Here is a 13,162-nt window from a genome sequence, read left to right as displayed (position 1 = left end):
TAGGACCTGTCTTGCTTTTAGATCATAATGAATATGACCACATGGACATGGGGGCAGCTGATCCTAGATCAGCACTCCTCCATCTGGACTAGGCTACTAAAGTGTGTGGCCTCAATGTGAGGACCATACACAACGGATAGAGAGAGGGTCGTGTCTCTCTTGTCGTGATGTGTGTTTTGTCCTATATTTTATTTTTTATTTTTAACCCCAGCCCCCTTCTCCGCAGGAGGCCTTTTGCCTTCTGGTAGGCGTCATTGTAAATAAGAATTTGTTCTTAACTGACTTGCCTAGTTAAATAAGGTTATAGCCCTGATCTGGCTATGCCATATGGCTGTGGGCTACACTATTTCATTTAGCAGAGAAGATTTGCTTAGAATTCCGTGGCATTATTATATAGTATGAAGAATACAATTGAACAAAGCTGAATAAAATATAAATTATATTTTCTCCAAACGATTTGAGGGAGTGCACACATGCCAGCTATTCTGTGTTGAGCGGTTAACAAAGAAATAGGTCCTCCTATATGCTTAATTTAGAGTTATTCATATAACTTCAGTTGTTCTACAAACGTTGGGCTATATGTTTTGATTTGTAATACATTGTAAGGCTGCATGATGCAACTCTAATGATGATTTGAAAAAAGTATCTTGAAAGGCATGTTTTTTTTGTGTTTTTTTTTGCGCAGGCTGTACACAATACATCAGTCTCTCATCCACAATTTAACAAGCTCTTGATAATGCCTAGAATTTCACAGCGGCATCCGCTTTGTGTGGCCGTAATGAATCCCTAAAAAAATCCATGCCTTTTGCGGCCTTCTCCCTGAGTGCTGCGCACTCTATCACGTGATTGGGTCTTTCTCACAGGCTACAAGTGAAGAAAGACACATCAGGGAGGCAACTGCGTAATCCTTATCCAATTCCAAGGTGCATATTGAAGATATTGGAAGAACTGTACACATTTACTTTTCGTCAGCCAACAAGATGAGTAGGCCTAACATACAGCAAAATCACTAGCCTATGTCAATCTACTATCCCCCATAGTACAAAAGTTGACCTATTCTATTCTGTACAATAAATAAATATTCCAAACATAGTCTGGGACAGTTGTGTGATGCGATAGATCCCAAATGAATACAACCACTAGTATTAAAAAAACAATTCACGCAATGAGGCTGACGCAACAGATCAGAACGTTTAGCTTAAAATGTTGATAAACTATTAGGCTATTTCTTCACATTATAAGCGCAGGAATGCGCACATAGTAATAAGCTATAAGCGCAAATGTTCCATTAGTGGAAAACACCATTATCAAGTGACCGCAAATGCAATTATGCATGTAATGCTTTTATTTTAAAGGTGGGTTTTAATGGTGTAAATTGTCTTCCCCAAACGTGAAACTCCCACGCTGCTTATGTATGCCAGTTAGGCTCTACACCCCTTGTGAAGCGGATTAATGTGCTTCATTTTAAGAAGTTATTTGGCTACTTTAATTGTGATACAAACCTTATTAAAACATATAGGCCTATGGGTTAGGCTACATGAGGTGTGATACAAACCTTATTAAAACATATAGGCCTTTGGGCTAGGCTACATGAGGTGTGCGACTATGATTCGAAAAAGTCACAAAAAAGACATTGTTTCTTATGCTGGGCATCATTCACAAGTGATAATATATAATTCACAAGTAATAGGCTAATATTGTCACCCATCAGGCTATTCTTGATTTAATCTTGTCTTTACCTGTAATAAATAAAATGTGTGAAATTTGTTTTGATTTAGAATGGACCATTATCATGCACCTGTATCGAAACAGGGGCAGCGGAAAAAATACACATCATCTATCATCTAATAGTGAATGGAGGACGCTTTTCCCCGTGGTTTATTTTCATGCCAGCCAGGTAGGCTATAATCCGGTTGTAAATATAAGCAATGTGCTTAATATTAAGAAAGTTAAAAAATAAATATAGTAGCCATAGCCTATAGAAAGCTGATTCTCTTCTTTTTAGTAGAAGCCATCACTTGTTTTCTCGCGCAATTGCATAGCCTATTGAAATGTTGCGCAACATGTGCTCATGGGCTCTCATGAAGTGTTTGATTCGATTTTCGAATACATTTGCATTGATTAGAGGGTTAGAGTACCAGGCAGTTAGCACGTTTAGAGTGCTGAGAACCAGGCAGGTAGCAAGTTTGGTAGGCTACTAATGACCATCAGCAGCATCAGAGCTTGGGGAAGCCTAATTACCGTGACTAAACGATCATGTGGAATTTGACTGCCTTCACAACTCGTGAACGCCGGTGTGGTGGTAATACGGTCACTGCAACAGCCCTAGTTGAGACCACAGAGCTGTCATAAGTAGGGGAATAAGGGTATACAGGCATAACCAGGGGTGCATCACAAATGGCAACCTATTGTCTATATAGTGCACTACTTTTGACCACAGCTCTATGGGTGCTGGTTGAATGTAGTGCACTACATACTGTAGGGAATAGGGTGCTATTTCGGACAAAAGCACAGGTTTGAAGGCCCTTATGGTGAATTTTTTCTACACAAAAGGCTCAGACTTTCCTGTTTCCATCCGCGCGGGTCAGCACCCGTGTCTCACTAAGCCATGTCTCAGGCGGACCTGCTCTAACTTGGGGCCAAAGCCAGGCCACTGGTACTTTTCAGCTGACATTTAAATAACAATGTCTAACTGTGGACTTCAACACCCAGCGGAGGATGTTGATTCTGCTCGCCACAATTCTGTAGTGTCACGACTGATGGAAACACCATAACACTAGAGCTGACATTAACATAAAACACTGGTGGCCCACTGGTGAGGTGGAAGTCTCATGGGGAAAGCACCATTAGTGAGGCAGCTGGCTAAGAGGGCCTGTGAATGACCCCGTGGAAAGGAGGAGTGGAAAAGTAGCTCCTCTGTATTTTTCTTCATCGCTCACTCTCTCTCAATGTCTCTGACTGAGAGGTCGGTCCCCATTAGTTCTTCATCGCTCACTCTCTCTCAATGTCTCTGACTGAGAGGTCGGTCCCCATTAATCCATACTCAGTTGTGGGATAGGAGCTGTGTTTGTGAGTGAGTGAGTGAGTGAGTGAGTGAGTGAGTGAGTGAGTGAGTGAGTGAGTGAGTGAGAGGAGAGAGAGAGAGGAGAGGTAGAGAGAAGAATACAGAGAAGAGGGGGTTAGAGTGTCTGGTCATCAGTGTCAACATCTACTGGTTAATGAGACTCGTCCATCACTGTCCAGTGCCACACACACACACACACACACACACACACACACACACACACACACACACACACACACACACACACACACACACACACACACCTTCCATTGAGAGATCCTCAGAATTATGGACAACTGTTAGTTCATAAACTGAGTTTCAATATCCAATGAAATAATATTCACAATTTTATTTTAAAGTTTCAAGTATTATTGTCACGTGCACAAGTACAGTAAAACGCCTTTCTTGCAAACTCAAATCCCAACAATGCAGAAATCAACATCAGTAGTACTATAAAATAATGTAGAATGAATAACAATGCTGATAGTCCGTGTAGCCATTTGTTATCTATTTAGCAGTCTTATGGCTTGGGGATAGAAGCAGTACTGCTTGCTGTGTGGAAGCAGAGAGAACAGTCTATGGCTGTCCGCACCAACCTCTGTAACGCCATTCGATCGAGGGGGGTGCAGTTGCCATACCAAGCAGTGATGCAGCCAGTCAAGATCCTCTCAATGGTGCAGCTGTAGAACCCTTTGAGGATTTGAGGGCCCATGACAAATCTGTACAGCCTCCTGACTGTTAGTGTGAGTGGACCATTTTAAGTCCTTAGTGATTTGGACAGAGGAACTTGAAGCTCTCGACCCGCATCACTACAGCCCTGTCCACTACAGCCCTGTTGAATGGGACAAGGAGAGGTTAAAAATGACCGTAAATATGTCTGCCAGCTGATCTGCGCATGCTCTGAGAACGCGCCCTGGAATGCCGTCCGACCACACGAGTGCCTGATTAAAAACCTTACTGGAGTTGGCCTTGGAGAGCGAGATCACCCAGTCCTCTGGGTCAGCAGGGACCCTCATGCACAACTCATGACAATGTAAGCTACCCCTCTGCTTATTTACATACTCAAGACTGTCTCAAAATACAACACTGTCCCTATAATTACGTCATCATCTTTTTACCTGACTGGCTTTCAAAGACAGCTTGAAATGAAGCCTACACATTTTGTGCTCTTGTAGGAAGCAGTAACTCCCCAGTGCTGACCTATACTTATCTAGAACTGGGCTAATAACTCACTAACTAGCAAAGAATATCAACAAATGTGCACACGCACGGCTCTATGCTCTGATCTGACAAGGCTCGCGGGTAACTCGCAGGTGATTGGAAGACCGCTCATGGATTACCCCCACCAATACAATTCTGCTCCGTTGCACTCTGGCTCTGCTTACAACAAAATTGTTGCATTGAAAAGGGGCTGAAATGTTGATTCAATCACAGAAACAACGATCTATATAGTGCAAACTAATGGGGTGAACTCAGTGAAATTCAATCTCTTGCATCTCTGCGCGGCCTGGGTTAGAGTTAGGGTAGGGTAGGATAGGGTGTAGGGTAATCTGATCCTAGATCTGTTATCATCTGTGACTTATTTTATTTATTTATGAATATTTATTTTTTTACTCCCTTTTTTACTCCCGTGATTACGATCTTGTCTCATACTGCACCTCCCCTACGGGCTCGGGAGAGGCGAAGGTTGAGTCATGCAGCCTCCGGAACATGACCCGCCAAACCGTTCTTCTTAACACGCGCTCGCTTAACCCGGAAGCCAGCTGCACCAATGTGTCGGAGGAAACACCGTTCAACTGATGACCGAAGTCAGCCTTCAGCGCCCGGCCCTGAGAGCTCCTGACAGACGTTCACTATGGTGCATCAAGTTTGTTGGAACCCCTCTAGCGCGCAGACAATAAACAATAATTCATTTAAGATCGACTTTGAGTGTCCCTGTGTAAGAATTTCCACAACAGGCCTATCATCGGTGACTTCTACCTAGAGCCCCATTCTCACTAAAGGGGGATAGAGCCAATCTTGCCCACGGCCAACCCTCAACAATAGACATGCTGCTGTATGCAAAACACTTTGTCTGTTGATTCACTGCAAATTAACAATAAATATAATTAAAGTCATGGTTGGTCACCTGTCGTTTCTAGTGTGCGTTCCTGACAAAACCAGGGTCTAGACACACTGCTGTGCAAAGGGTCTCCTCTCTTTTTCTGTCTTTCTTCTCCATCACCATTTGATATTTGGGTCATGATGGCAGCAGAGGCTTTAATCTCAGTCAGCTGTTTGATTTTGGGGATCGACATCTGCATTGAGCAGAAAACAGTGGCACAGAGAGCAAAAGGTCAAAGGTGGATTGTTATTTTAGTGTTGAAATGCTTTGTTGACATTCTGAGAATGAAGCAGGCCTAGAATCAAATTTGGGTAAAATCCAAATTCTTTAAAAATGGTTAATTTACATTTAACTTAGTTTTGATAAGAATACCAACTATGAACTCTTTGTGACCTTGAGTCATGCACGCACACACACACACAAGCAAACGCACACACACACGGTTAAGGAGCACTATCGGAACAGTGTGGGATGCAGGACAGCTGCTGCTGGCTTAATTAGTGATCACTCTCATCTCAGAAGGGTCGCTGTGTGTGTGTGTGTGTGTGTGCGCGTGTGTGTGCGAGAGAGAGAGTAAGAGTATGTCTGTGTGTAGTGTGTGTGTCTTTCTCAGTGTTTGTGTGTCAGTGTGTGCCTACTTCTGGTCAAAAGTAATGCATTACATATGTCAGATATACAGTTGAAGTCAGAAGTTCACATGCACTTCGGTTGGAGTCATTAAAACTCGTTTTTCAACCACTCCACAAATTTCTTGTTAACAAACTATAGTTTTGGCAAGTAGGTTAGGACATCTACTTTGTGCATGACACAAGTCATTTTTCCAACAATTGTTTACAGACAGATTATTTCACTTATAATTCACTGTATCACAATTCCAGTGGGTCAGAAGTGTACATACACTAAGTTGACTGTGCCTTTAAACAGCTTGGAAAATTCCAGAAAATGATGTCATGGCTTTAGAAGCTTCTGATAGGCTAATTGACATCATTTGAGTCAATTGGAGGTGTACCTGTGGATGTATTTCAAGGCCCAACTTCAAACTCAGTGCCTCTTTGCTTGACATCATGGGAAAATCTAAAGAAATCAGCCAAGACCTCAGAAACAAAATTGTAGACCTCCACAAGTCTGGTTCATCCTTGGGAGCAATTTCCAGACGCCTGAAGGTACCACATTCATCTGTACAAACAATAGTACACATGTATAAACACCATGGGACCACGCAGCCATCATACCGCTCAGGAAGAAGACATGTTCTGTCTCCTAGAGATGAATGTACTTTGGTGCGAGAAGTGCAAATCAATCCCAGAACAACAGCAGGGCAGAGTTAAAGAACCTTGTGAACATGCTGGAGGAAACAGGTACAAAAGTATCTATATCCACAGTAAAACGAGCCCTATATCGACATAACCTGAAAGGCCGCTGTCACGGCTGTCGTATGAAAGAGACCAAGGCGCAGCGTGAGTATCGTTCCACATCTTTATTACTATGTGAAACTATGCAAGACAGACAAACTATAAACAAAAACAACAAACCGTGACGAAGAGGTGCTACATGCATAAACTCAAAATAATCTCCCACAAACACTAGTGGGAAAAACAACAACTTAAATATGATCCCCAATTAGAGACAACGATGACCAGCTGCCTCTAATTGGGAATCATACGAAAACCCCAACCTAGAAAAAAAGAACCTAAAACACAACATAGAAAATTTAAACTTGACAAAAACCCCAAAATAGAAAAAAGAAACTAGAACCAAACATAGAAATAAATAAACTAGACAAAACCCCCCAGTCACGCTCTGACCTACTCTACCATAAAAAAATACAAGCTCTCTATGGTCAGGACGTGACAGCCGCTCAGCAAGGAAGAAGCCACTGCTCCAAAACCGCCATAAAAAAGCCAGACTACGGTTTGCAACTGCACATGAGGACAAAGATTGTACTTTTTGGAGAAATGTCCTCTGGTCTGATGAAACAAAAATATAACTGTTTGGCCATAATGACCATCGTTATGACCTAAGACAGGGAATTTTTACTAGGATTAAATGTCAGGAATTGTGAAAAACTGAGTTTAACTGTATTTAACTAAGGTGTATGTAAACTTCCGACTTCAACTGTACATTTGTTAAAGGCATAATCTGTAACTTTAGTTTCCAGTCATAAGTACAGCCCCTGTAGTCTGGCCCCAGCTCTGTTTGTGTCCTTAGAGTTTACAAAAAAGGCATTGTACTTGTGCACGTGACATTGAAACTTGTTTGCTGTCATTATCAAGTCATGACAATGAGTGGCAGGGAGTTGGCATGATAGCGCCAACAGTCAGACACTGCAGCCCCTTGCACTTGTTTGTAAATAGAACTGCCAGTGCCAATGAAGTTATATGAATTAACCTCCCCCGAAACCAAAGATGACACACAGACACAGTAGGGGGTGTATAACACATGGAGCGTTGCTCAGCCTCTAGAGTGTTGACACTGTCACACACTGATGCCTCAATTAACTCTGCCCTGTTTCAACCTACTGAGGAACACACCCACACCCACACACACACACACACACACACACACACACACACACAGAATCAAAACAAACCCAATCCAGTGAACTCATGACAAAACACCTCATGTCCATAAATGGTAGTTGTCCCCTGGTGTTTAATGTTTGTTGATTCACTGTCTTCTTGCTGGAAGGGAGAACACACAATACATATTCAAAAAACACATCACCGCCATCTTTCTACAATAAGCATCCACTTCCCTGGACACCTACAGTAGGGAGTCAGTGACCCAGAATGTGAGTTAGTTTAGCATACTGTAGCTGTACTGATCTGAATGGTTGGATGCAAAACAATGGCAGAAGTGGGACTCTGGCCTTTCCCTGAACAAAATACATGGTTTCTATGGATAATAGGGGTGGCATTAGAATATAGGACAGCCACTGTCCCCCTTTCCATCCCTCTCTCTCCACAGAGTTAAAGATCATAGATATTTTTAAATAGTGACATGAGGAATAAATACCCAGTGAATAACAAAGACAAATGAGGGCTAAAAATAACATGGCTATATACAGGGAGTACCAGGTAATAACATGGCTATAGACAGGGAGTACCAGGTAATAACATGGCTATAGACAGGGAGTACCAGGTAATAACATGGCTATATACAGGGAGTACCAGGTAATAACATGGCTATAGACAGGGAGTACCAGGTAATAACATGGCTATATACAGAGAGTACCAGGTAATAACATGGCTATATACAGGGAGTACCAGGTAATAACATGGCTATAGACAGGGAGTACCAGGTAATAACATGGCTATAGACAGGGAGTACCAGGTAATAACATGGCTATATACAGAGAGTACCAGGTAATAACATGGCTATATACAGAGAGTACCAGGTAATAACATGGCTATATACAGAGAGTACCATGTAATAACATGGCTATATACAGAGAGTAGCAAATAATAACATGGCTATATACAGGGAGTACCAGGTAATAACATGGCTATATACAGGGAATACCAGGTAATAACATGGCTATATACAGAGAGTACCAGGTAATAACATGGCTATATACAGGGAGTACCAGATAATAACATGGCTATATACCAGTATACAGGCACGGGTACCAGATAATAACATGGCTATATACAGAGAGTAGCAGATAATAACATGGCTATATACAGAGAGTACCAGGTAATAACATGGCTATATACAGAGAGTACCAGGTAATAACATGGCTATATACAGAGAGTACCAGGTAATAACATGCCTATATACAGAGAGTAGCAGATAATAACATGGCTATATACAGGGAGTACCAGGTAATAACATGGCTATATACAGGGAGTACCAGGTAATAACATGGCTATATACAGGGAGTACCAGGTAATAACATGGCCATATACAGAGAGTAGCAGGTAATAACATGGCTATATACAGAGAGTACCAGGTAATAACATGGCTATATACAGAGAGTACCATGTAATAACATGGCTATATACAGAGAGTAGCAGATAATAACATGGCTATATACAGGGAGTACCAGGTAATAACATGGCTATATACAGAGAGTACCATGTAATAACATGGCTATATACAGAGAGTAGCAGATGATAACATGGCTATATACAGAGAGTACCATGTAATAACATGGCTATATACAGAGAGTACCAGATAATAACATGGCTATATACAGAGAGTAGCAGATAATAACATGGCTACATACAGGGAGTACCAGATAATAACATGGCTATATACAGAGAGTACCAGGTAATAACATGGCTATATACAGAGAGTACCAGGTAATAACATGGCTACATACAGGGAGTACCAGATAATAACATGGCTATATACAGAGAGTAGCAGATAATAACATGGCTATATACAGAGAGTACCAGATAATAACATGGCTACATACAGGGAGTACCAGATAATAACATGGCTATATACAGAGAGTAGCAGATAATAACATGGCTATATACAGAGAGTACCAGATAATAACATGGCTATATACAGAGAGTACCAGGTAATAACATGGCTATATACAGAGTGTAGCAGATAATAACATGGCTATATACAGAGAGTACCAGATAATAACATGGCTATATACAGAGAGTACCAGATAATAACATGGCTATATACAGAGAGTACCAGGTAATAACATGGCTATATACAGAGTGTAGCAGATAATAACATGGCTATATACAGAGAGTACCAGATAATAACATGGCTACATACAGGGAGTACCATGTAATAACATGGCTACATACAGGGAATACCAGTACCGAGTTAATGTGCAGGGGTACGAGGTAATTAAGGTTGCTATGTACATTTGGGTAGGGGTAAAGTGACTTGGCAACAGGATTGAGCTGAGCTGACTGAGCTGTAACAGCAGCGTACGTGGTGAGTGTGAAAGTGTGTTGTGGTGTCAGTTAGGGATGTTAACCGTTAATAGGTTACCTGCGGGAAATAGATTTGACCGGTCATGCTTATCGGTCTATAGGGCCATTTGTATAATTTAGTAGAATTAAACTGGCGCCTTGTTTTAATTCCAGTCCAGTGATAACTCCCGAATGGCGCAGCGGTCTAAGGCACTGCATCTCAGTGCTAGAGGCGTCATTACAGACCCTGGTTCGATTCCAGGCTGTATCACAACCGGCTGTGATTGGGAGTCCCATAGGGTGGCGCACAATTGGCCCAGCGTCGTCCGGTTTAGGGTTTGGCCGGGGTAGGGCGTCATTGTAAATAAGAATTTGTTCTTAACTGACTTGCTTAGTTAAATAAAGGTAAAACAACTAACAACAAAAGACAATCCCTACAAAAGATCATTAAAGTTGGGAAAGGCTTCTTCGACTACTAACCCAGCGGGGCTTAACAACAAGCAGGATGCACAAACTGTCCGTATCAGACTAATATTAGCATATCTCTCTTCAAATAAACACAAGCCTGTTGATTATTGGCTAGGTCTGCATCCCAAATCCTGAGCTCTGGTCAGAAGTCCACTGTATAGGGAATAGGGTGCCATTTGGGATGTACACTAGGAAAAGCCTGTCTATCAGTCCAGGCAACACAGCCATTCTACTGGGGGGAGTGATTGCATTTGATGTTAAGGGAAGGTGAGAATCCATTTTGTGTTGCGCATGGAGACATGGGGGCTGCTAAATCAGGACAGACTCACAGTTGTAGTTTGTGATAACTCAGCATTTGTCAGTGGAATTGGATCTTGTCGAGTTATAAGGATAATCTGATTAGCTGGACATGCATGCAAACAAACACTTAAAACACCCACAACACCAGATCGACACACACACGCACACAAACACTTGTTTCCCCTAGACAATAAATATTACATTTGGTGTTGGCGGAAGTGGATGAACACTCAAACATTGCTCAACACCTCAACACACATACACACAGAGTGGATATGTCCTCTCCTACAGTGTGTCTCTCCAAACACACACACACCAGTTCCAACTGTTGACTACAAAGCTTCTATCCCCTAAAATAAATTCCCATTCAGAAACCATGCTGGCTAATGCTACATTATTATGATAGCTAGCAGGGTGTCTAATTAGGAATAGGCTACCTGGAGCGGGATGTAGCCCTGTATGCTATATTAGCGTAGCATCATATTAATGCAGGAGGAAACGGAGCACATCTCACTATGAAAGCTCATTAAAACATGACAGCCAACTCTGCATGGCTACAGCCCGTTATTAAGTAGCAGAAATGTTTCTGCCCATAAAGTCTCTCCTCTCTATGTGGGGAATAGAGTTCACTGTGTAGATTCCTCACAGTACATTGTGGAAATCTTTATTAGTCTCTTTTGAATTACGTGTTCCTTTTTTCTTTACTTTTGATATTGTTCACATCGGAGTCTGAGTGTTGCAGGTGCGTGGGAATAATTTGATGATATCTTTAGAGAAAAGGAAAACCCGCACACTGATCTTGCCTGTATCACCTTTTCAGCCTGTATCACCTTTTCAGCCTGTATCACCTTTTCAGCCGGTATCACCTTTTCAGCCGGTATCCCCTTTTCAGCCGGTATCCCCTTTTCAGCCGGTATCCCCTTTTCAGCCTGTATCACCTTTTCAGCCGGTATCACCTTTTCAGCCGGTATCCCCTTTTCAGCCGGTATCCCCTTTTCAGCCTGTATCCCCTTTTCAGCCGGTATCACCTTTTCAGCCGGTATCCCCTTTTCAGCCGGTATCCCCTTTTCAGCCGGTATCCCCTTTTCAGCCTGTATCACCTTTTCAGCCGGTATCCCCTTTTCAGCCGGTATCCCCTTTTCAGCCGGTATCCCCTTTTCAGCCGGTATCCCCTTTTCAGCCTGTATCCCCTTTTCAGCCGGTATCCCCTTTTCAGCCAGTATCACCTTTTCAGCCTGTATCACCTTTTCAGCCGGTATCACCTTTTCAGCCGGTATCCCCTTTTCAGCCTGTATCCCCTTTTCAGCCTGTATCACATTTTCAGCCGGTATCCCCTTTTCAGCCAGTATCACATTTTCAGCCTGTATCACATTTTCAGCCTGTATCACCTTTTCAGCCGGTATCACCTTTTCAGCCGGTATCACCTTTTCAGCCTGTATCACCTTTTCAGCCGGTATCACATTTTCAGCCTGTATCACCTTTTCAGCCGGTATCACCTTTTCAGCCGGTATCACCTTTTCAGCCTGTATCACCTTTTCAGCCGGTATCACATTTTCAGCCGGTATCACCTTTTCAGCCGGTATCACCTTTTCAGCCGGTATCACCTTTTCAGCCGGTATCCCCTTTTCAGCCTGTATCACCTTTTCAGCCGGTATCACATTTTCAGCCGGTATCACATTTTCAGCCTGTATCACCTTTTCAGCCGGTATCACCTTTTCAGCCGGTATCACCTTTTCAGCCGGTATCCCCTTTTCAGCCGGTATCCCCTTTTCAGCCGGTATCACCTTTTCAGCCGGTATCCCCTTTTCAGCCGGTATCCCCTTTTCAGCCTGTATCACCTTTTCAGCCGGTATCACCTTTTCAGCCGGTATCCCCTTTTCAGCCGGTGAACCAGGTAGTTTAATTCTTAAGAAGCAGAGTAGCATGCTGCGGTGTGGTCCTCACTGTCCTCCATTGTAGCTCCATCCAGTACCATCCAGCTCCAACAGAGACGATTAAATGCTACTTTTTATTCAGAGCTTTCCCTAAAGCATCACTGCTGCTTTCTAGGAACTGATGTTTGAGTTAAGAGAGGGCTACGCATGGTGAAAGTAAATGAAGCTCTCTGATAAAGCACAAATAGACAGTTTATCCAGGGATTTTGCGTGACAATTAGCAGGAATCATCTGAAGTCATTCCCAGACACCTCTGAATACAGTAATCATTCTGCTTATCTAACAGGGAGACATGGAGAGGCAGAGAGAGGAAGACAGTTCAGATGGATGGTAGTCCTCTGTGGCCTATCATAGACACACTGCTATATGAATAAAGCACATGGCCTGGCCTATCTACCATCTACAGCAG

General features: G+C 42.6%; 1 protein-coding gene across 1 annotated transcript in view; it reads right to left on the bottom strand.

Moving 5' to 3' along the window:
* LOC106574043 (multiple PDZ domain protein) overlaps nucleotides 1-12,744 on the bottom strand; it is a 136,010-nt gene extending 123,266 nt beyond the window's left edge. The window contains exons 1-2 of the mRNA XM_082962396.1: nucleotides 11,623-12,744; nucleotides 7,759-7,849 (exon numbers count right to left, since the gene is read on the bottom strand). Coding sequence (XP_082818522.1) covers nucleotides 7,759-7,849; nucleotides 11,623-12,744 — 1,213 coding nt within the window. The remainder of the gene's footprint in view (nucleotides 1-7,758; nucleotides 7,850-11,622) is intronic.
* Nucleotides 12,745-13,162: the final 418 nt, after the last annotated feature.

This window comes from Salmo salar, chromosome 16, assembly GCF_965601325.2.
Source record: "Salmo salar chromosome 16, fSalSal1, whole genome shotgun sequence".
Classification (NCBI taxonomy): domain Eukaryota; kingdom Metazoa; phylum Chordata; class Actinopteri; order Salmoniformes; family Salmonidae; genus Salmo; species Salmo salar.
Note: the sequence above shows the minus strand (reverse complement) of the source record. Positions and strands in the feature narration are given on the sequence as shown.